Here is a 24,318-nt window from a genome sequence, read left to right on the forward strand (position 1 = left end):
CAAGCCATCAAATAATTGATCCTACAATGACCCATTTGAAACCGGCCAATACAAAGTCTACTCAGCAAACAAAACTAGCAAACGTATCAACACACCCTTTTTTTTATACCTAATCTAGGATGTTCAGATAGCTCTTATGTAGTGCCTACACATTCTTTCTATCCGCATCGTGTTTGATCCTGTGTGATTTCTGCAATCATCACAGGACATCGACCGATGTGTTCTCGGCTTCCTCGGAGAGGTGCCAGGAGCGTCGAGCGGAAAACAGATGCATTTTGCTCTCACAAAGAAAAAGGAAGAAGAGAGGGGAGAAAAAAATCTCAGACAGTGCCATTACTAGATGGAAATTCTGTCCATGAATAATTTGTGGCATTTATTACCCCCATCCATCTCATTCTGATAAACAACAATCATAAACTAAATAACCAGGGGCCTATGCTACTGGTACATGTGATTAGAAATAAACAACATTTAGCTAGAGAGGCAGGGTATTTCAGTTCTCACATCTACTAACAAATTGAATCAAAATAAGTGGACTAATGATTCTAGTAGGACGGAGTACGAGTACCTGTGTCATCCGCCTGCTATTCGACGCCTGGTGGTTGGAGAGATATTCGTAGTCGACAGGTCCTCCAATCCTAGCAAATGTTTTTCTTTCTTGATTCAATTGACAAAATGATCAATACTTGCTATCTAATCTTTTAATGCAGCTCTCGATGACCCATGCCGCTTCCTCCAGCAGCTCTAGTTTACAGTTACCAGATATTGAAATGAAGAAATTAAACGTGGAACAATTAGAAACAAACTTGTGAAAACTTGATTAGCCTCCTGATGAACAGTGCAGTGATTGATCCTCAGCAACTACACCACTTTTTGAAGTCTTAGGAAGTTGCATATCTCAAATGAAATCTGGCTACCAAAACCATGATAATCTTCCCCATGTAAAAACAGGGATTCAACTTTTCTTAAGTGGGTAAACATGATTTTTTTAGGTATTGAAGGATGGCTTTGACAAGAAGTAATAAACTTATCGCGCAAAATTGTGAGCTTGTTCGGTGACAGTTGAATCTTCTAGCAGTCCAATGTTCTATAGGATGTCAACAAACTTTGGAGCATCATCCCTTGGCCCCTCAAGAGATCTATACATGTATAACACCTGAACATGGTTCTCCATACCCTCCACCTCGACACTGCTTTCAGTTTCGTCGTCATTTTCATTCCTCATCACCTCAACAACTAAGTGAGGCATCGCTCTGGCAACCTCTTGGCAGCCTTGGCGAGACAGTTTACAAGCTGACATCCAGAGGAATCTCATATTATAATAATGATGTAAACCAGATCGCAAGGCTCCATCGCCAAATGGGCTATCTCTAATCTCAAGTTTTTGCAATCTAAGACAACCCTCAAGCACATATTTCAATCCCAAATCACTATTTCCAGCAAAAGCAACTGATAGGGTGCGTACCAGTTTTCCATACTTCCCAATGTAGCTGAAAGCACGATCAGTCAATAATCCAGATATAGCAAGCCTAGTAAGCTTCTTACAGTTGATAACGATTGCACCAAATCCTTGATCCATGGGTTCTCCAGTTTGATGGTCTGGCTGGTGTCGTCCCATAATACATAGTCTAAACACCACGAGATCTTGGCAGTTCTGTGACATAGCTACCACAGCTGCATTGGTCATTCTCTGGCAAAAGTAGAGGATATATTGCAATTTCCTGCAACCCTCGGATATCGCCTGGAAGCCCACTTCAGAAATGGGGCCTTCACCATCTTCTCGCACATCAACAGGAAAAACCCGAAGTTCTCGCAATTCCTTGCACGTTGAAGCAACAGCCTGAAGTCCTTCATCGCATATCGAATCAAGAGCCTGCAATAAAAGAAAAAATGTAAGCTCAGCATACCAAATTTGCCCCCCAAAATTAGACTTCTCTACCCAAAGATCACATACCCAGAAAGTCTGGAGCTTGTGGCAGTGGCTTATAACTGGTTTGAGTTGTTCAGCAGTTATATTTGCAAAGCTCAAGTTCAGAGTGGTGAGATTAGCACAAACTGGATAGATACAAGGTAGGTAATCAGGTAAAATGTCCTTGAATCCAGAGAGACAAACCAAGGATTTGCAAGCAGCAAAAGCAGAGGCATAATCAGGCTCTGATTCCCCATGAACCACAGCCTCTGAAGTACTGAACGAACCAGTTCCAAGATGTGTTAGATGAGGAGCCCGAATCATCAAGCGGTATAGCTGAGCAATGGAAACGTAACGATTCACCCCAAGTTTTTTCAAGGATGGGGATCTACTCACCAACCTCTCCAGTGCCTCAAAATTAATAGGGCACTCTATACAATCAAACATCAGAGATTCAAGACAAGTTTCCTTCTCCGGGAAACAAGATATCCAATCCACTTCATCGTCTGTTACGTCAGATTCAATCAGATCAAGTACTCGAAGGTGCCTGAAAAGCAAATCAATCAGTCTAAGCTGAATGGAAAAAGAAGCCATCACTCATAGAAACTTCAACAAAGTTTGCCACTAGAACATCCAGCAAAATACATTTAGTTGAATTCAAAGAATCCCCAAATGGATTCCAAAGCATACAGATTCAAACGTGCTCTCCAAAGGTACAAACGATCACTAATGGCAGACTAACGAAGGTGCATTTGGCAGTAGAAAATGAAGGAATCAGAATCAAAGCTAAGAACATTGAGAAAACGAAGTGAAAGGAAAAACAAAGGAGAAGAAATCAAGAGGCGTACATGCATCTGGAGGCAACAACAGCAATACCACTAGTGCCAAATCCTTCGCAGCAAAACAACACAAGCTCCTTAAAGCCAGGAAAAGAGTCAGCGAGCAGGGCGAGATCGTCGTCAGTCACAGACATGCGCTTCAAATAGACAGTCTCGAGCCAAGGATATGATTTGGCCATGGCCGCCACCCATGGGGAGAAGTGAGCCCCCCAATTGGGCGGCATCAGGTTGAAATCTGCAAACCGAGGCTTCCCTTTGATCATAACTGACCGAACTCGATTAAACCGCGACGTGACTCGGCGAGGTGAAACAGCATAGCAATTTCCAATGAAGAGTTCAGATCGAGTGAGTGCCTCAACGCGATACCACGACTTACAGACGAGCGACGCCGCGTTCCGGTCACGCCGAGAAGTAAGGAAGTGAAGCACGTTCTCAAGAACATTATGAAGTATATTCTCAACAGAACCAGAATCAGAACCAGCTACATCACCAGAACACCCTACGCAATTACGAGCTTTACTTACAGATTCGGCTATGGCATCGCCGGCTAGATCTGAAGGTAAAGATCGATCTTCGTCTTCAGACATTTCTTCAGATTGGTCCACTCTCATGTGCTACAAATCACACTCCCTCAAGAACAAACCACTCGGAATCGAACTTCTGCCAAAAAGAAAGAGAAAAAAAAAAGGAATCCAACTCCGAATCAGATCACGGAGGGTTCCAAGGTGAATGGATTTAGGTTTAGAAGAAGATGATGAGAGAGAAAATGAAGATCCAGAAAGAGAAACTCCATAGCAGTGAAATGATATGGAAGTTTGGAGGGATTCTTGTTGCCTCTCTGATTTTCTCTCTCTTTCAAATGAAGCTCTATTATTTAGGGGCTTTCCCCTCAACAATCTTGTCCTTTCCTTTCACATTACTTTATTTAAATAAAAAAAATTAAAAAATAAAAAATAAAAAAAGTATTACTAAAATATTAACTGCCCTAAAAACAACTACTCTTCAGTCTCATCAACTTCTCTCCCTCCCCTTCTATTCTAAAAATTATAATATAATTGTTTTATTTTTATTTTATAATTTTAGTTTAAAATAAGTTAAATTAATAAAAATATATTTAAACTATAAACTTTCTCTATAAAAAAAATTAAAAAAATATTATTATTATTAATGTTTTTTAAAATAATTTTTAAAATTTTTAAAAGTTTTATTATTATCCTTTAATTTTTTTTAAATAATTTTATAAATATCTTTTTAACCTTTTAAAAACTTTAGGAATACTTTTATTATTAGTATTACGTTTAAAAAATATTCATAAACTTTTAAAATAATATTAAAAATTTTGGAGATAATTTATGAGGTGTCAATAGACTATTTTCATAGATTATTTATGAATTTTTTAATATTATTTTTGAAAGTTTAAGAATCTTTTTGAACAACATTTATTGTTGAGGATTATTGGGAGTAAGTCATATATTGGCTAATTTAGGAAATGGTAATGGGTTTATAAGTGATAAATACTATATCTATTGCTATGAGGCCTTCTGGAGAAACCGAGAGCAGAGCCATGAGAGCTTATGGGCAAAGTGGACAATATCATACAATTGTGGAGAGTCTGGAGAAGCCATGAGAGCTTATGCTCGAGGCACTGTCAAAGTGGACAATATCATACCATTGTGGAGAGTCTGGGGAAGCCACGAGAGCTTATGCTCGAGGCACTGTCAAAGTGGACAATATCATACCATTAGAGCTTATGCTCGAGGCACTGTCAAAGTGGATAATATCATACCATTGTGGAGAGTCTGGGGAAGCCATGAGAGCTTATGCTCGAGACACTGTCAAAGTGGACAATATCATACCATTAGAGCTTATGCTCGAGACACTGTCAAAGTGGACAATATCATACCATTAGAGCTTATGCTCGAGACACTGTCAAAGTGGACAATATCATACCATTAGAGCTTATGCTCGAGACACTGTCAAAGTGGACAATATCATACCATTAGAGCTTATGCTCGAGACACTGTCAAAGTGGACAATATCATACCATTAGAGCTTATGCTCGAGACACTGTCAAAGTGGACAATATCATACCATTAGAGCTTATGCTCGAGACACTGTCAAAGTGGACAATATCATACCATTAGAGCTTATGCTCGAGACACTGTCAAAGTGGACAATATCATACCATTAGAGCTTATGCTCGAGACACTGTCAAAGTGGACAATATCATACCATTAGAGCTTATGCTCGAGACACTGTCAAAGTGGACAATATCATACCATTAGAGCTTATGCTCGAGACACTGTCAAAGTGGACAATATCATACCATTGTGGAGAGCTTGGAGAAGTCACGAGAGCTTATGCTTAAAGTAGACCAAAGTGGAGAATATCATACCATCGTGAAAAGTCGTGATTCCTAAGAGAAAATTTTAAAAATATTTTTAATATTTATAAATTTATTTAAACTGTTTTAAAAATTTAAGAATTTTTGTAAAAGTATTTTTGGGATGAAGTGAAAATTAATTTTTATTTTATTAATTTAGTCTTAATTTAATTTAATGCATCCAAAAATGATTGGAGACGCGCCAAAGATGCATTAAGCGAATTATTTTTAGAAATATAAAATTGAAAAGGTTGATCATATTCTCCCACGCTTTCCCGGGTAAAACCATTTCTTTCCGATCATACTCTTTTCAAACCCATGCTCCGTACTGTCAAGGTTGGCGCTCTCCGATCACTGCGAGTACTTCGAGGCCCTTACTCCGTCCTCCATTGGAGCTGCTGCTTCTGCACCTCCTCCTCAATCCAATCCATATGTCTGTTCATCCAGCTCTACTTCCCGCTCCTTCCGCGGCATCGTCCTTCAAGCGTGAGTATACGCCTTCGAATCTGATTCTCATATAGGATTTAGCGTAATTTGGTGGTCATTTATGTTTCTGAACTGTTTGTTTACTATCAATGGATCCTAGGTTTTTCGATTGATCAGAAAAGATGGATTCAATTTGAATGATTGAGATATGACGAATGAAGGCGGCCGAGGCGATCAAGACGACTGAGGATCTTGCGAGGAATGTGTAATGTTGTATCATTCCGATTCCTTGATTTTCTGTTTGTTTTTTAACGTACATTTTAGTGTATTGTTTTTCCGTCTATCAATTACGTTACGAGGAGTAGCATTGCGCGGAAATTTTCCATTTCGCGAAGCTGCGTCACGACATTGTCTTGAAAATTTTCTTTCGTTTGTCAATGTTTCCGGTTATGGTCCGTTGATGTAGTATCATTAGTGAAACAGTATACAGTCCGAGTTAGCAGTGTGTTAGAACCACTACTTTCATATTTTCGAACTCTGTTTCACGATTATTTCCTTTTCCTTTTTGTTTGACCATTGAACACAGGGCACAGTGTTGCTAATGACGCCGTGCGAAGAATTACAGGAGGAGCTGAAGTTCTCACTAACGCTGGTTGCGGGAAATTCTTCCGGTGGACTTGCGAGAATGTATCAGAACAGAAGCTAATGATGGCTTCTAAACGTGACCTGTTTGCATCTGCTGGCCAGCTATGAGAACACAAGATCGTCATATGCAAAACTTGCATTGTGTGGTGGCGATAAGTCTCTCTTGTATGAAAATGGCGAGCGTCTTGGGGCTTTTACGAGGTACATTTGATTACTTTTCTCATTGGTGTCTGAATTGCTTGATTTGCTGGCTTTTGTGGTTAATCTGTCCATCAGTTCTCCATAATAGATTCGAGAGTGAACTAGCTTTCATAAAACAGAAAATGAACTAGTAAAGAAAAGGCTGAGCTACAATCGGGTTCCAGATGTCCCTAAATATTTTATTATTAGATAGGAGGAAGGTTCTGAAATGCAAACTTACAAGAATAAGGATTCGGAAGTTTTCCTTTCTGTTAATTAGTATTTTTTACATGACAGAAATTCAATCTTGAAATCAAGACGGTGGTTATAGCTTCTAACATTTTCCAAGAAACTGATCGAGTGAATACATCTAAATACATGTTGTTTTGCCAGTTCTTGTTGCTTTGCTATCAAATCTACAATATAGATCAACTTCGACTGTACGAAGTACATACTTTTATGTGCACTACAGTTGTCATTTTGAAGGTGCCTTAAAACTGAACACTCAAAATGTTTTGAAGTCAAACATCCGAAACATATTTATGCGTGTTAGTGGTTTTGCAAGTGTCTTTGAGATGCTCAAGGAGTTGTTGCTACTAAAGTTTAGCATAACATTGCTCCATAGCCTGTAAGACGTCCACCTCTTCCCCCTCCTTTCTCGCCTGACTAGGCTACTTTTCAAAATGGAGTGAGATCACCACTTATTGGAACTATTACTTCACTATATAATAAAGCTTAGCTTGAGATTAAGCGTAGGTAGAACTTTTCTAGGAGTCGAGTAATACAGTCTTTTAGATGCTGATTTGTTATTTCCTAATTCATTGATGAACTATATGATAGGTAACTTTTCTAGGAGTCAAATAACAAATCAATGTTGATAGGTAACTTTTCTAGGCAGATTCCCCATGAACAAGTAGAGATCAACCCGCAGAGAAATACCCGACAGGTTACCTCTGTGGACCATGCATTCTGCTCTACGGGTGGATGTATTCTTTAGTAGTGCTCTGAAAATTTTTAAAGGAAGTTTTGCAGAAATTCAGTTCATGATGGGCAGGGATCAATTCCCCCTGTCATAAATAAAGTCAAATTATCAGAATGGCCTAGTGGTTGGTCTTTAGAGAGGATGTTATCTATTGTCAAGTGTCCGAAAGCTACAATGAGAATATCATAGTATTTGGAATCTCAAAATCAGTTCATGATGAACATGGGTTAAAAGTTTCAGCATCATAAATGGAAGTTGCCTCTGTTGTCTACTAGTTGATCATCGGTTAGGATTTTATAACCCGTCAAGAGCATAGCAAGGTACAATTAAAATTTGAGCACAGAAGGGTATTAAATTCAGTTTGTGATGAACTTCGGTTGAGATTTCTACCATCATAATTGGAATTAAATTAATATTGGCCAGCAGTTGATTGTAGGTGAGGGTGCTAAAGAACGTCAAAATTTTTGCATGGGAGGATGTCATGGTTTGTGGAATTTCAAATCAATTTCTCTGTTGATTTTTTTGTGATTTACGTTGTATTAATAGGGGCATGGAGTGGAACAAAATACTAGACGATGAACTGAGATATAATTTTTCTTTTGGACAAAATAAGCTCTCATTGATACCCATAATGTAAAAAAATGCTAATCACAGGTGCGTAATCACATCCTTTTGCATGGCAACTTCATATTTTACATTAGACTCTTGTTCTTTTTGTTTCATAGCAAGGAAAGATGCTAAGTTGAAAAGCTCTGAAGTCTGACAAGTTTAGAAGATTCGTCAATTACAATTGAGTAGAAAACACTAACAAAAAGAAATTGAAAGAGCTTAAATTTTCTTTTCTGTAAGTTTTAGGGTCCCAGGCCAATGAAGCATGGTGCAGAGCGGACGACTATACTGAAGTTGTAGTCGCATGGCATACGGGAGTTGGAAGCATACTGAGAGTTAAGTATCCATTAACACTTCTAATAGCGTTAGAATTGTCTGCAGCTTACAAAGACGTATGTTTCATTATTTATTTCTTTATTATTATTTATTATTATTATTGTTTTTAAAACAAGGTCATAAAGAAAATTTGATTGATCTATTCGGACTAGAATAAATCAATAAGATTCGAATAATAAGCTTGAGATCGAATGAAATTGCCCACACACTGCGAATTACAAGAGTTTTATAACCACTTTAAGCTTGGGCTTTAAAAGACACTCTTGTATCGCAAGTATGACCCACGTAATGAGTGAGGGTTGTTAGCCCTTGCATGCGTATAGTTGATTAAGTTAAAAAAAATATTAGAAATATCCTCTATTGTTATCTTAAAATATTACATCACAAGAAAAAATAGTGGAAAGGAATTAGAATCTACAATATGTTTAACCAATAAAATTATGTTAAGATCGGCATGTAATTTTTATTGTTTTTTCTTTGGTTGAGATTTTCAACGTTATTATCATTTTAATGTATAAAATATCAATTTTAGTAGGTTCTAATGTTTGGGAGTTGTTGATAATCATTTGGTTTCTATGTTTTCTACTTGTGAAAAGTAGATTCATTTAATGCTGTTGCAAATTAAATATGTAATTTCTACTAATACTTTTTTTAATCCAATAATAGGTATTGGTTTCATCCAAGAAAATAGAAGCGTATGTATTCATATTTTTTCATTGAATAAAGGCTCCATCTAAACATCATGTTAAGGGTGCATCAGACCATGTAATAGAAGAGGGGAAATGAGTATCATTCACTCTTTCTATTATTGGACATTGACACTTGAATCCACAAAAATAGCTAAAAGTAAATAAACAAATCTATGTAGATCAACAAAGTCTGAGTCCAAATGTGTTTATAAACTTCATATCTAAATTCTTAACTCAATTTAATACTTCCTTTTTCATTTTCTCCATTTACACTCTTGTTAAGTTTCTTGTTTTCAGGTACGCCTCTGCATGGAAAACAATATTAGATGATTCCCCACTTTCTATTTTCAAGATTCAGTGGCTCACCCTCTTCATGGAGGCGAATGTATCATATGCGCTGCTGTAAGTTGTTAAAACGCAGGTCATGCAGATTGAAAAAGAAACGAATAGATTCATATTACATTGAAGACGTAAAGGTGGATGGATTGGGAAACGACAGCAGCATTGCTCCAATTAGTGGTAGAGATTTAGAAGCCGACACAACTTTGTACGATATGATGATTTCATTTGATCTGATCATTCTCCAACTTTGATGAACGCAGACTTCACAAATTAGCGCATAAAGGAGAATCACTTCTTTAGATGGGATGGAATGGAAACAGCTTCTTGCCATCGTGGAATTCCTCCATGGAAGGTAAATATTCCCAATTTAAGAATTTCATTTCTTCACGAGAATTCCTTTATAAGGGTACATATGATATTATATTAGTTGGTTCATATCATATTCAAATTTTTCAAAAGAAAAAAAAAATTGCATAATTGAAAAAGGTTAAAACATTATTATTTCTTTTATAGAATAGAAATTAAACAAAAAAAATAAAAAAAATAAAAAAATCAGAGATTAAAACACACGTTTAGCCTAAAAAATAGGTTGAAACTCATTGTTATATTTCTAATCTCATAGTCATTTTTAACTTGAAACTTCCTCTAAGCTGAAAAATCAGTATTTCCTCAAACAAATTAGTTAACTTGCTTTAACTTCTATAAACTTGTAACAAACAATATGACCCATGAGAAAACGAAAAATGTAGTGGAAAAACAAAATCTTAGCAAAATGAAAACTGGAAGCTTCTTTATTGTTGTTTTGCTATTGTTGTTCTCTGGGATTAGTTATAATGTGATTAGGGTGTTGTATATTAAGGGAGGCAAAAAGGTCATTTCCATTCTTGACTTTTATGAACTTGAATTCTTATCCTTTAGCAATTCCAACCCAACTAGAGAGAGAGAGAGAGAGAGAGAGGATGTAGTGAAAGGGTAGAAGTAGAATGGGGGTGGTGAACATAGGGTCTGTCGCCAACTTGCGTTGACAACATAAGATTAGACAAGAAAGCAAGGGCTCAGCTTTGCTTCCCCCACATATTCAATGCCACAGATGCACAGTCAGAACCCACTCACTGTGTGATGATAGCATTGCTTTTACCTCCTTACTACCAAGCTCCTAATAATGAGAGAGAGAGAGAGAGAGAGAAAGAGAGAGAGGTAGAGCCCACTGATAATGGATGGCTGCTTTAAAATGCAAACTCAGGGATGTGACAAATCATCAAATGATTGACCCCACAAATTGACCGACCTATTTAAAAACCTCCGATGCCATCTCAACTTTACTCTCTTCACCAAGCAACCCTATTCTTACCCCGGTGAGTTATCACCCGTAGATATGATCTTTTTTGGACTTTCTCTTTCCAATTTTTCCTCAAAATTTTTAAAACACATATGCTAGGAAAAGGTTTCCACTCTTCAACCGACGTAGAATCTCACAGTCCACCCCCTTCTGAAGTCTAGCATCCCTGCTGCCACACATTTCCTTCTCCAATCGATGTGGGATCTCCCAATCCACCCCCATTAGGAGTTCAATGTCCTTGCCGGCATACCGCCTCGTGTCCACTCCTTCGTAGCTCAACCTCCTCACTGACATCGTCCGATGTTTGGCTCTAATATCATTTGTAACGGTTCACACACCATTAGCAGCTATTGTTTTTTTTGTGTTTTCCCTTTCAAGTTTTCCCTCAAGAATTTTAAAACACGTCTGTTAGGGAGAGATTTCCACCATCTTATAAAGAAGAATATTTTGTTCTCCTCCCCTCACAAATTCAAGTTTCTTAGGAGAAAAGGGGGAGAGAGAGGGGCCTCCAAGCTGTGTACTTGTACAGCATCTTCCATGGTCATGATCATCAATGTCCATATCACTCTCGATTGATATAAAAAAATCACTAACTAGAGACAGTGCCATTAATTAGCATATGAGAATTCTGGCCATGAATTGTATTTCGGCATTTATTGCCGATCTCACATTGCTGATAAATAACAAATAATAGAACACCAGTTCCTCTGATTAGAAAGAAAGAAACATTATCATTTTTAGGGGAAGAGAAGAATCCTACTCGGTTTTTAGCCCTTTCATCAATGGCCTAGACCACCTCCCATGTGAATCACGAAAAACAAAAGTTTCTTGTAAGATCGATTACCTACAACGATCCCCTTGCTATTAATGATCTTAGAGAAAGGATAATAATGTTCTTGGATCTCTTAGTTCATCAACCCTCCAACGGACAGCAAGACCCACAGATGTCACCAAAGCTTTTAATGCCACCTCTACAACCCCTGCCTCCTCCTAATCTCTCTCTTGTTTACTGATATCGAATGCCAGATCTGGAGGAACATTATTTAACTCGAGGTAAACACAATATGACAATATGGAACATACCACTAATGCTCATACATGAATGAAGATCAGGTACGAGATGAGAGAACATACCAATATGGAAGATGAACCAAATGAATTCAATAAATTCATGGACCAAATTTTCATGACAATTCTCGATCCATTCATGAAACCTGGCTTGAATGCCACTAGGGAGGGACAGGGAGCTCTTCCTTCTTTAGGGGGTAGTAAAGGGCATTCCTGCAGTGCAGTAACTAATGATAATTCTTCCCGCACAACAGTGTGATCTTGCTCAACCAGTGGAAGCAATAGGGAGTCTGAAATTGTATAGGATGTGTACAATTTCTAAAGCATGTATTATTAACACTTCGACATGCTTCCCAAAATCCATACTCCACCCACCTGAGGTTGATTATTCACCTTCTCATTATCATTCCTCATCACTTCAACAGGGCCATATTAAGTAACAATATTAACATTAAATCAATGTAGTAAATGAAGGGAGAGAGAGAACACTAATGGGAGGACAACTTCGCATGGGAAAACACCGGAAATATGTGGATGATATCATTTAGAAAAATTATGCCTATTAAATGTGAATACTAATAACAGTGTTTGTAATAACCATTTTTTTACTATCAAAATAAATCCACACATAATCGTAAAAAATTAAGCTTTTTTCAGTAATTTTTTTTAACAGGAATGTTAGACAAATGGAATATAGGTTAGTTGTTAGTTATTTTGATTGGTTTACTTTCTTGAAATATTTCCTTAAACTGGCCAGATATATTTAAATTTTTAGAGATGTTTTTTTTAATTTTTATATAAAAGAAAAGTGTGATTTTTGTAAATATGTGTATCGTTTTCTTTGATTCTGTTGAAATTATTTACTATACATCCAAAAATGCATGCTCAAAATGGGAAGAAAGACCAGATAACATGATATACATACTTGAACTTGATTTGCCCGCTTCCTGCTTCATCTTATTCTGTACATTACAACATTAACACCGCATATAAAAGAAAGCGAAAAGAAAAAAAAGAAAATAAGCAAGGAAATTGTAATGGCAAAAACAGCAAATTGTCAAAGGAAAAAAAAAATGCAGCAAAATTTACAATAATTTACAAGGCAATAGAAAGAACAAAAATTGAATAGTACTAGCTTGGCTGGTAAATGTTCTATATTAAGAGAGCTTGAACCAGACTTCTCATAGGAGTGTCTGTTAGAACAAAATGTTCGGTGTGCTAACTGCTACTCCACCAACTATCACTATTCCAATTTCTGTCAAAAATTAAAAACATTAAAAAATAATAAAAATTCAAAGATTGTACATAATTATGAAATAAAGATGCACACGCAAATTGTGGTGCTAAAAAGAAAAAAAAGAACTTGAGACATATATATAATGGTTTTTTTGTTCTTTTTTTTTGGGATAAGAAACCGAACTTACAACGGAAAAAAACGAAAAAAATTAGAAGGGCCGAAGGGGTATAGTAAACAAGCTCTAAACAAATAGTCCAACACTAACTAAAACTTCGAAAAACAAAAACATAGTCACACTTACCTGCGTGCATCCCCTACATATCATCAACTCTGAGCACATTCAAATGGATGAAGGCTTCCTTCTGAGAAATCATGCATCCTAAACCGCTCTAAAATTTCAAAAGGCCTGCCCGCAGCCAGCACCACACACAATGAAAATATGAACATTAACATACAATGGTACGTACCAACATAGTTGAACATAGGGAAAGATTTCCACGTATTCGATATATTATGATTAGGGAAACACCTCGTTCGATATCTAATCTTATTTCTGATAAGAGCAATGGGGTTGGGTTGGCCTAAAGATTCTGGAGAATGGGTCCAAATCTCCTACAGAGGCTATTTAGGATATTGAAAACTTATATATACCATGTATAATGATAGCGGAACTCGTACGGTAAACATTCTCTGATAAGTTAATTACTGTCAAGATTCCATATATTACATTCTTTCATCTATCTTCGTGAAAGCTTAGTGTTTTTTAAACTAATTAGATAATTAATTAAGACCAACAAAACAATGCATATAATAATTAACAAATCCTATATTATGAAGGTCAAGGAATCCACGAGGGGCTTACAGTATGGCTTCTCTATTACGGCAGAGTCGGCGCTGATTGTTCTCTATTGCAGCCAACACATCGGCAGCCTGCGGTCCAATCCCTCCACCGGCTACGACTGATCGGACTGGAGCAGTTGGAGTCCATAGCTGTGACAACAAAGGAGGAGGTCATCAATAACTGAGAGATAAGAGAGATGAGGCATTCGACAAGCCACCCGGTGGTGTGGTACAAAGTGGGTTTAGTACGTCCTGCCAAAACAGCTCCGAAACAAACAAAAAAAAAAGGTCATTTATGGAATTGTCAACACTCGTACATACATACGTACCTTAATGGTATTATCGATCCCGCTAGTAGCAATGGCACAATCAAATGGATGACTCTGGACGCAATTCACAACTGAAAAAGTGTATGAAGAGAAAATTCGTACTTCAGTTTCGGTTTTGGTAATTGAAAACAAATTATTCATCTATAAAATTATTTGGATGGTATTTACCAGCTCCATCTCCAACAAGAATTTTAATCAGTCTACCAGTTTTCTTCTCCCAAATAAACCATCTCCCGTCATCACTTCCACTGGCAACATATTCACCTGCAAATATCATTTTACAGAGATCAACTTCCCAAATTATCACAAGTATTTATCATTTTAACGACCTATGCTTGTTTCTAAAAACCAAATTTGGCAATTATATTTTAACACAAACGAAGACGTTGCCCTTCAACCGACACTGCAATACACCATCATTTACAGCACAATTCAATCTAATCCATTAACGTTCAAAGCTATTCTTTAGGAGATTTGGAGGAAAAAAGTTAAAAGAATTCTATAGGGAAAAGAGAGGTTGCAATTTCCTCGTAGAGAAATGGGGACGATATATAAAACAAGGAAACGACTGTGTTGTGACCTGCAATAATCATGGCTGTGTCTGTAAAAAATTGGGCTCCTATGACAATAATCATGGCATAGGAAATAATGGTACCATCTCACACCCCCATATAGGACCCACTCTAAAGAGATCACATGAACCTAAAATTTAATCAACTTGTAACACAATTAGCCATTCCCATGGTTCAGTTAATACCTCTTTGCCCAAGAAAACTAGCTTGTTTAATATCAGTTCCGATATTGCAATGACCGACATATCTTTGCTTCATATCAATGACAGGTTCAGGCTGCATGTAATGTAACACAAAGCTTAGTCGGAATGAAGACATCATCAACTAAAGGTAAATGTATAGAAGATTCTGTCAAAGTATTACTAGAACCTGATAGAGTATTCCATCATTGTGTGACGATGAAGGAGACCCACAGGAGCCATTCGCGCCAACCCTTTCTATTGCTGGATCAACTCGTCTATGTATTCTAAGATTTACACTTCCATGTAGAACGTTAGAATCGACGTCTTGGGCTTCATCACCTGATAAGGTTTCAAAGTCCAGCTCCACCTCGTCATCATAGTCAGAATCTTCTCTTTCTGATCTCACCCCATCTTGTGAAACATCACTGTTTGCATCTGAGCGGTGAAGAAGGTCACTTAATGATAATACACCACCTAACGGTGCTGATCTTATAGCTCCATCATTGTCTTTATTTGATTTTTCCAATTCAGCTGGTTATAATATAAAATCAAATAAATCAAAAGCCAAAAATGAGAAGGAGATGGCAAGATGCAAAACTGTTGAAACAAGTTGAATATCTTCCCAATTTGCCCAGCAAAAACATATACCCTTATCAGACAAAAAAAAAATATTTTCAATCATAAAGAGATCTCGAGATATCTTTCCAATTTGCGCAGCAAAAACTAGTATAATGTTACGATGGACGTCAATCCATCCTTAATTAAAAATAAATATACAAATAGTCAACAAAAACCATGCTAATTTCAGTTAACAACAACAGTTGATTCCTTCTATAACGACCCAGATCCACCGCTAGCAGATATTGTCCTCTTTGGGCTTTCCCTTTCGGGCTTCCCCTCAAGGCTTTAAAACGCGTCTGCTAGGGGAAGGTTTCCACACTCTTATAAAGGGTGATTTGTTCTCCTCCCCAACCAATGTGGGACATCACAATCCACTCCTCTTTGGGGCCTAGCGTCCTCGCTGGCATTCTTTCCTTCCTCCAATCGATGTGGGACCGCCCCTAAATCCACTCCCTTTTGGGGCCAGCGTCCTTACTGGCACACCGCCTCGTGTCTACCCCCTTCGGGGAACAGCGAGAAGGCTAGCACATCGTCTGATGTCTAGCTCTAATATCATTTGTAATGACCCAGATCCACCGCTAGCGGATATTGTCCTCTTTGGGCTTTCCCTTTCGGGCTTCCCCTCAAGGCTTTAAAACGCGTCTGCTAGGGGAAGGTTTCCATACCCTTATAAAGGGTGATTTGTTCTCCTCCCCAACCAATGTGGGACATCACACCTTCTTTCAACTATTCTTCTTTAAAAAATAATAATGAGAAGAAACTAGCAAATGTTGGTGGGTACAGACATTCAACAGCAATATGTTCATTTAAATCCCACAATCCTCCACTGGAAGGAGTTTTGGTGTGCAAGTTCTCCCAGACCTCCACTCCAAGATAAATATGAACCAAATGAAATTACAAGTTCTAGACTACCATTTACCTGCAGCGAGGTCCCTCTTTACACTTTCCACCTTCTCTGCCACTTCGGGATTAGATGGGGCTAAACACTGAGCAGCAAAGGCAAAATCTAGGGCTTCCTTATGTCTACCTAGCTGCAAGAGAAGAAGGGAAAATGAAAAAAAAGAAGGATTGAATTTTTCACAACTTGTAAACAGAATATATATATATATATATATATATATAACTTTATATGAACCAAACGACCACAACAAACAGTCTTAACTTCCACACATAGATAAAGACCAACATGAAAATTAAAAAAAATTTCAAATAATTTTATATTAAACGAGAAAAAAGATTGTACGAGATAGTTCCCAAAGAAAGAAAACTGCAGCAAGCGGTAGAACAGAATGACATAAAAATTACCTGTGATAGAGCTTCACACATGTAGTAATGTGCTCTGAAAGAAGAATTATCTATTTTCCTAGCACTGTAACAATCTCTTATGGCCATATGAACATCATTTTTCCACTTCCGCTGAAAAAGATTTCAGCTTTTCTCAATTAGAAACCAAAGAAGATACTAGCATGTAAGAGTTCATAAAAGAAAGTAATGAGGAAAAGGGCCCTCCACCTGAACTTGAATACATATAAAGTATCAAAAGGAAACAGGAAAATAGCACATCACCACAGATGTTCCTGACTACTGAAAAATTAACATCACCAAACAACTATGAAGCAGCAGTTCAAAAGTATATAGTAATTCTATTCTGCCCCTCAGAGAGAAAACAGCTAATGGAACTCTTCAAACTTATGCTGTGATGATAATAAAAATAAATAATATAAAAAAGAGAAGATTAAGAATCCATAAATCGTGACGTCTTGAACTTTCTTTTGGAAGTTGAATTATATTAAAAGAAAATGAGAAGATGATGGGGCTATTGGACCAAACGAACAACTTATGATCGGGAGATGGTGAATAATCACAAGGGAAAGAAGATTAAAAAGATTTCTGGANAAAAAAAAAAACCATCAAATGAGATTAGAAGATATTTTAAATTTCTTTTCGAAAAAATGACATTGGCTCCTTTAGGAATATATTTGGAAAAAGAAAAGCTTGTTTCATTTACTAGCCTAAATATGTGATTCCTCAAGGAATCTCCATAACATCCAACCCCACAAATATCTGTCTCTTGGTACTAGATACGAAAAAAAAAAAGGACAAAAGATAGGTTGGGATACATAAATTTGAAATGGAACATGAATTTGAAGCAATAAATATAACGCATTACCTTGAGCAATAAAGCAGCACGTGTGCATAATGAATCGTGCTTGAGAATAACTCCAATAATACGACCAAATCCATCCAAAATTTCATTACATGCCTCAATTCCACCGAAGTAGTTGCCACCCTCCAAGCATTTTTCAGCAATTTGTAATAATTTTCTGCATTTATCAAGCTGAAAAATACTTGTTAAATTAAACCTTTGAACCATTCGAGCAATAAGATTGTTCAATTATAGCATTTGTTTGAGAGTCGCACCTTCGCATTAACACCACCATTTAAAGGCAAGCCGTTAGAAAGATTCGGAACAGGATGCTGCAATTCCAATCCGTTGAGTATGGGAGTGAAACTCATTAATTTAGAAACATCTCCTGATGTATACTGCATTGTACCTAAACCAGCTGTGGGGAAAAATATATAAATGCAATTCGACAGAACTAAATCGAAACACATTAAATATAAAAATATGGTTTCACAAATACGGTAAATGCCATTATCTAACTAATAAATAAAACAATGATTGTAAACTAAAACAGAAAATTCAAAATATGATCCTTTCCTAAGAAATCATCACATCTTAGTTTCGAAACAGCCATTATACATGTTAATTACATAAAATAACATTTTACTGTAAATTTAAAACAAAATCCATCAATTCTCTTCCATTATCTAACTAATAAATAAAACACTGATTGTAAATTTAAAATAAATCAGAACGATTGATAAAAAAAAAAAAAAAAGGAAATGCATAAGAAGCTTAAATTTTAAGACAAATTAAGATACCATGATTTACATTCATCAAGTATACATGTTCTCCACTATAGCTAAGAAGGATCTCTTCTCCATTCGGACTAAAAGTAACATGAGTCAAATGCAAACCCGGTCGAACCTATGAAAACAGAGAGAGTATAAGATCAGAAGTCTGAATTGGTACAACCAGAGAAGGTTAGAATTAGAATTAGCAATCGTATGTTTTAAAACAACATCGTTTCCTTTTTAAAAAAACAAACATATACAACAACAACAAAATGAGATTCTTCTAATCGGAATAGTCTATTAGGATAGTATCATGCCGAGAGAATTTTGTTGACAATCATACTGTACTGCTGAGTATGCATGAATAAATAGTGAATTCTCATTTTATTACTAATAACAATGACGTCAGATTAACATGAATGAACGTTTTTTTTTTCCCCCAAGTAGAGAGAAACATTTGAGACCTGCATCAAAATCATGGGTTGTGCAGATTCATATTGACCATAAAAACTGTCTTTATATCATATTTTGCATACGCTAAATTGACTTTGTAGAGTATATACTATTCGATTGTGTTTCTACAATCAAGCAATAACAACATTTTGTAGCCAGATTGATATGCACCATGATTAATAAAAAACAATTTCTGAACACACCCGTTCAGAGAGATGCATTGGGCAAAAGTAGTTAACACAAGGAGGTGGCGACATCCTTTTCTGGCTGGACGACAAGGGTGGCAACATCCTTCTATCATATAACCGTGCAAATGCGTCACTGCAAATAGGAATTAAAAGAAGTTGAAGAGGAACAATTAGGCTCTTTTACTTCTACTTCCTTTTAAGCAATTCCTCTACGCAAAGGGTTAACAATTGCAGAATACCTTCCACCAACCAGAAGTAAATGAGGCCTAGTGGAACTAATGTCACAGGATTTCAAAGCAAGGGTTTGTCTGGGAGGATCAGCAAGTGACCTCTTTGCTCCACACCGCAAATCAATCTGACAATGAGTTTAATGTGAAAACAATGAACCCAATAACTGATGCCATTTCTATAAATAAAAAAAAAATTTAAAAAAAAATAATAAAATGTTGTAATCAACTATTGCGGTTAAAATTTTTGAATAAGCCTCTTTTAAGGCTTGTTGCTTTTTTTTTTATATAGAATATTGCATCAGATGTGGCGTAGAGGAATTTAAACCTACAAACTCCTAAAAGAAATAGAAATAGAAATATCTTAATCGTTGAACTAAGCTCATGTTAGCAAGGCTTGTTAACTATCATATAACCAAACACGCTATCTCATTAATTAATGCAACTAATTTTTTTTCAAAATGGTCATTTTTATGAGTACATAAAACATAGTAAATGCTGCTGCCATAATACTGAATTGAGCATCACAGCTAACCCCTCCCGCACCACTACCCAAAAACGTGAAATTGTTGCATTGTCCATTTAGCTTGAACATTGTCAAAAGGCAAGAAATGTTAGGAAAACAAGCAGACCGGCATCTCTTGATCTTGTTCATTGAATGGAAGTGTCAAAAGTGATGTCAAAGTAATTATATAAGATTCAATTTACCGTAACCCACTAGCTTAACCCTTGTAATGTCATTTCGTCCTCAATTAAAATTAAAAACTACTCGTTGGGCCTTAAATAAATTTTTAAGCCCACAAATGAGAAGGAGTGTCAAAAGAAAGGTCAAAGTATTGACATAAGATTAAATTTACCATAACCCATTAACTCAAGTTTCCCGGATATGATGGGTGTTTTCACAAAACAGAAAATTCAAGAGAAAGCAATACTTACAAGAACATTGTGACATTCTTGGTGAGAAGCTCCCTCGGGAGAACAGGACATCCCCTCTCGAAAGTCATGCTGTCTAAGAGTCCCATCCTCACTAGCACTCCATACTACATTTGGATTCCCTATTTCAACCTTCAACGAATTGAAGACAAACCTTGTCAAAACGATAAACATATTATTTAACCTATAATTACTAGAACGTAACCTGGTTGTTCATAATGAATAAATTATTTCATTACGTCTAGTAGAAGAAATTTTCAATATATATTTCCCATTGAGTTCATAACTCTTACAGCTAATTTTTTTACTCTTCTGGTGTGACACTGATATAAAGCAGATGAAGCTATGGGACTATCATCATGTCTTCTCCCTTTCAAGCGAGATAAATTAAACAATCGCACCTGTAAAAAAAAAAAAAAAAAAAAAAACCCAACTCCATAAAAAGTAGTGAGCAAAATCCAACTGCAAGTACAAACATTCATGAAAATTTTACACTACAGCCTATTACACCTCTGCATCCCCAGCTCCTGAGACCACAAGCTCATCAGAAGTTTCAGGAACAAATTTTGTACAAAATATGTTTGCAGAATGCCCAGTTTCCACAGAGTGCAATAGCTTTTGACCAGAATAGCTCCAAATGTTGATCTACACAAATATATATATATGATTAACAAAAAACTTCAAGAAAACTTAATTTTTCTTTAGCGGATGGAGGTTAGTAAAAAAGAGTAACAGTAAGGCATTTTGCAATACAAATACACATAAATCAATTATCATCTAACAGGTCAGGAAGAAACATGCCAATCCTTCGGTGTCAATTTATCATTACTGCTTTAACTACATCAAGTCCAACAAAAATCAGATGAGATATCCAGGGCTATCTCTTTCTTTGGTGCTATCTTCATTATCAAGTTCTAAAACTCTATTTTTCCTTTTTTTTTATTGTCCATATAAAGAAAAATTCTTGAGAGCAAATTTGATAAGTCAAATCTGAAGAGTTTAGAAACTAATAATATCCATAAATTTGATAGAAATAACATTCGCCGTCTAAATATCTAACTGTAAGAAAACATATCCTCTACTCAAATTTTAGGCATCTGAAGACTTATCCTACATGCAGGACAAATTAACTAACTTGGATTTCAGATTTTAGGCATTTCTATTTCAATCTGCATGCACCACCACCTGCAATAATCACACTTGCCGCATGGGTAAGGTTATCAACATAGGATACCTTTCTCCATAAAAATAGAGTCAGATTTATACAAGCATGCATTTAGTTCAACTTTACTACGGGCATCATTGGCTTAAATTCTTTTACTAAAAATTGTTGTCACAGGAAAGAACATTCAGTAATATGCGCAATAAATACTAACATATTCACATAAAGGGCCACAAATTTAAACCAAAAAAGAAAAGTTCGTTGATTCAATCTTCAAGAATAACAACCTAGTATTCACTACACACAGTCCAACGACAAAGCTTGTCCACCACCAAAAGAAAAACATGAGTCATCCACAGGCTACTGCAGATCTTAGATAATTAAGTCATAGAACTGAAGGGAAACTATCTTACCCGCGTATCATCTGATCCAGATATCAAAAGCGAACCACGAGAATTCCAGGCCACTGCATTGACACACCCCTGGTGCCCCTGGAGAGAGTTTGGGAGGTGGGGGGGAGCAGAATTTAATTTACGAAACTGGAATGACAGATAGAGAGAGCAAAGAATATGGAAATGAAAGGGATGGGAGGAAAAACAACATTTGCACAGAATTTGGAAAAATAAACACACAAACTAGATCATGGAGTGTAAGTAGTAGTGTCCGTTTCATGAGTTTGAACAAATGTCTCAGTTCTTGAAGAACTGAAGACTAACTCCATCAGGTAAATTATGAACCCCATTTCAGAGTTCCATTTCTCTACCATGTTAATATGATAGTCAATAACTACTGTTCATCCAGCTTAAGACAACAAATAAGAAATGAACTCCAATTGAAAGAAATGGGCCACTTATCCTCCATCAACATGTTTTTTAATGAGAAAATTTCTTTTCATCAAGTAGAAGTGAAAGAGGACAAAATGGAAAACAAAAACAGCCACCAAAAGGGGTGCCTAAACCCCAAACTACACAAGACAGGGGTTCAATATGAAACAACGAAACCCAAAGGTACTCGCAAAAAGCTTTAGTAACTAATGTCCAGAGGAAAACATTAAAATCTAACAAGAGACCACACCTCAATCTTTTAACATATTAAGAAGTGTTTTTATCTCTACAATAAACGGGAAAGAAATCCAGCTGTATATCAGATGCTTGTGCAGGCATTTTAAATGACATGAAACAGACCATAAAACACAATGCCAAATGACATGGATAATTATACTATTACCAGGTACACCATGCATGACAGAATGTAGAACATAAAGTTTACAGTAAAGCAAGCATCACAAAGTGGATAGAACAATGTTAAGAAATCACAGGGGATAGAAACTTAAATCCATACAGACCTCCAGTTCCTTTTCCTGGGAGAGTCTTTGGATGAATGATGAGTGCATCGGCAAACTATAGGTGGGATCCTGCAAACATATATGACTTGGAAAAATGAAACAAATTCATAAGAGAGAAAATTAAAAGCTTCACTATGGACGATTTCAAGCAGACCTTTACGTTTCTATATTAATTAAAACAAATAACAAATTTCCCCAACCTTCAGAATGCAAGACTAATTTACAACCATTGAAAAATTATAATATGTAAAACGAGCCACCAAGAAATTAAGGCTAAACATAAACTTTAAAGTAAGAAAAGAGCAAGTGTTCTTTTCTTTTGGAACCTAGACCTCCTTACTCTTATTATATATACGTATAGTCTGGTTTTTATATAGATAGATTCTTCCTTATATATTTATCGATGAATGAATAACTTATTAATCGTCAAAACTATGCTGTCTGTCGTGTTCTATAGAAAAGAGAATGAAAGAGTGAGAACATAAAAATATAATTTAATCCGGAAATTTTTTATGAACAGCCAAACTGCAATAGCTCATGCCTAANTTTTTTTTTTTTTTTTTTTTTTTTTTTTTTTTTTTTTTTTTTTTTTTTTTGTAGATGCTTCCAGTGTCAAGAGTCCGAATGGAAACAATAAAGATCACAATCAAAGGCCTTACTATTATTATCATGCTTCGACTCATGACGCATCAAGGAAAATGACCAAAGAAGAATAGGCGCAGTCGAATGAGAGTTTATTTTAGCAATTTCGGAAACTTTCAAATCGACAGAACCAAAATAGCATTGCTTATCGTCCAAAGACAGCCTTCAAACAATCCGAAACCTCTTACGTTCATCTCATATCAATATACTTCTCGCTTCACCTCCAACAAAACAATTCAACTAAATCAAATAAGGAGAACGATATATCTAAAATTCACGCTAACAATCTCCTCCTCGCGAAAGTACGCTCACGCTACAACAACCAAACACGCCGCCAATTCACATCCAATACAATAAAACAATTCAAGTAACTCGACACTTGAAGTTGAACAAATGCGACCTCGATGAGAAGGTATGAAAGGAAAAAATAAATTAATCAGACATACTTGACGAAAGTTGATGTGCCTGCTCTCGAGCAAACCGCAAACGTTACCATCGTGAAAGGCGAAGTCCTCCATGAGATTAGAGATAACTCAGAGAAACCCTAGCGGTGATCAATCTCCGACCAATAATCTGCAGTTGCAGCAGTGAAGGTTCCGATCATTCTACAATTTTCGCGCTCCCCAAGCCGGGAACCGTCTCTGAAGTCTGTCCAAGTATTTATAGAGAGAGCTCTGCGTGCGAAATAGAAGAAGCTCGTGTGACAAATAATTAATGAAGAGGGAATTAAAATTTAGTTATTTTATTTTATCAGTATTAGGTTACATTAAATTTTATCGGTTTAATTTCAAATTAATATTAAAATATATTACACAAAAAAAAAAGTTAAAATAAATTATAAAAATAATTATAATAAAAGGTATACTCGATATTACCATTATATATTGTCTCAAAATATATCAATAATGTCACTTACATAAT

The 24,318-nt window shown here is 36.3% G+C and overlaps 2 protein-coding genes and 1 long non-coding RNA gene across 6 annotated transcripts; 1 reads left to right on the forward strand and 2 right to left on the reverse strand.

Annotated features, from left to right (window-relative positions):
- Positions 1-310: 310 nt before the first annotated feature.
- Positions 311-3,626, reverse strand: LOC111797164 (transport inhibitor response 1-like protein). Its single transcript, XM_023680096.1, has 3 exons — positions 2,758-3,626; positions 1,955-2,456; positions 311-1,873 (listed from the first exon to the last, which is right to left on the reverse strand). Exons 1-3 carry the CDS (start codon positions 3,357-3,359, stop codon positions 1,088-1,090), a joined length of 1,890 nt encoding a protein of 629 aa, XP_023535864.1. The 5' UTR covers positions 3,360-3,626; the 3' UTR covers positions 311-1,087.
- Positions 3,627-5,415: 1,789 nt separating this feature from the next.
- Positions 5,416-13,907, forward strand: LOC111797273. 2 transcript variants are annotated; one of them, XR_002815506.1, is made up of 7 exons: positions 5,416-5,617; positions 5,718-6,403; positions 7,911-8,018; positions 8,214-8,308; positions 9,296-9,517; positions 9,601-9,692; positions 13,822-13,907. It is a non-coding gene; the product is annotated as an uncharacterized LOC111797273 (long non-coding RNA). The 2 variants fall into 2 exon arrangements; XR_002815507.1 differs by having other exon boundaries at positions 8,220-8,308.
- Positions 11,306-24,044, reverse strand: LOC111797272 (WD and tetratricopeptide repeats protein 1-like). Of its 3 annotated transcripts, none has more exons than XM_023680232.1 (22): positions 23,844-24,044; positions 22,756-22,824; positions 21,824-21,901; positions 20,759-20,893; positions 20,542-20,649; positions 20,252-20,380; positions 19,328-19,443; positions 19,104-19,221; positions 18,475-18,580; positions 17,950-18,092; positions 17,699-17,866; positions 16,834-16,944; positions 16,448-16,559; positions 15,095-15,438; positions 14,911-15,001; positions 14,322-14,417; positions 14,154-14,224; positions 13,847-13,974; positions 13,286-13,390; positions 12,765-13,002; positions 11,814-12,719; positions 11,306-11,707 (listed from the first exon to the last, which is right to left on the reverse strand). In XM_023680232.1, exons 1-19 carry the CDS (start codon positions 23,913-23,915, stop codon positions 13,309-13,311), a joined length of 2,277 nt encoding a protein of 758 aa, XP_023536000.1. In that variant the 5' UTR covers positions 23,916-24,044; the 3' UTR covers positions 11,306-11,707; positions 11,814-12,719; positions 12,765-13,002; positions 13,286-13,308. The 3 variants fall into 3 exon arrangements, with proteins under 3 accessions (XP_023536000.1, XP_023535999.1, XP_023535998.1); XM_023680231.1 differs by having other exon boundaries at positions 11,368-11,707; positions 11,814-12,122; positions 12,673-13,002; XM_023680230.1 differs by having other exon boundaries at positions 11,368-11,707; positions 11,814-13,002.
- Between the last annotated feature and the right edge of the window lie 274 nt (positions 24,045-24,318).

Source organism: Cucurbita pepo, chromosome LG06 (genome assembly GCF_002806865.2).
Source record: "Cucurbita pepo subsp. pepo cultivar mu-cu-16 chromosome LG06, ASM280686v2, whole genome shotgun sequence".
NCBI lineage: Eukaryota > Viridiplantae > Streptophyta > Magnoliopsida > Cucurbitales > Cucurbitaceae > Cucurbita > Cucurbita pepo.

Bases quoted from the DNA above. Each gene is read 5' to 3' on its own strand.
- LOC111797164 (XM_023680096.1), bottom strand. From the start codon at position 3,359: ATGAGAGTGGACCAATCTGAAGAAATGTCTGAAGACGAAGATCGATCT. The intron at 2,457-2,757 runs GTACGCCTCTTG...TTTGCTTTTCAG, and splicing joins GTTGTTGCCTCCAGATGCAT to GCACCTTCGAGTACTTGATC. The intron at 1,874-1,954 runs GTATGTGATCTT...CTTTTATTGCAG, and splicing joins ACAAGCTCCAGACTTTCTGG to GCTCTTGATTCGATATGCGA.
- LOC111797272 (XM_023680232.1), bottom strand. From the start codon at position 23,915: ATGGAGGACTTCGCCTTTCACGATGGTAACGTTTGCGGTTTGCTCGAG. The intron at 20,650-20,758 runs GTGTAATAGGCT...TTTTTTTTACAG, and splicing joins CAGGAGCTGGGGATGCAGAG to GTGCGATTGTTTAATTTATC. The intron at 16,945-17,698 runs GTAATGCGTTAT...AATCTTTTTCAG, and splicing joins GTGCTGCTTTATTGCTCAAG to CGGAAGTGGAAAAATGATGT.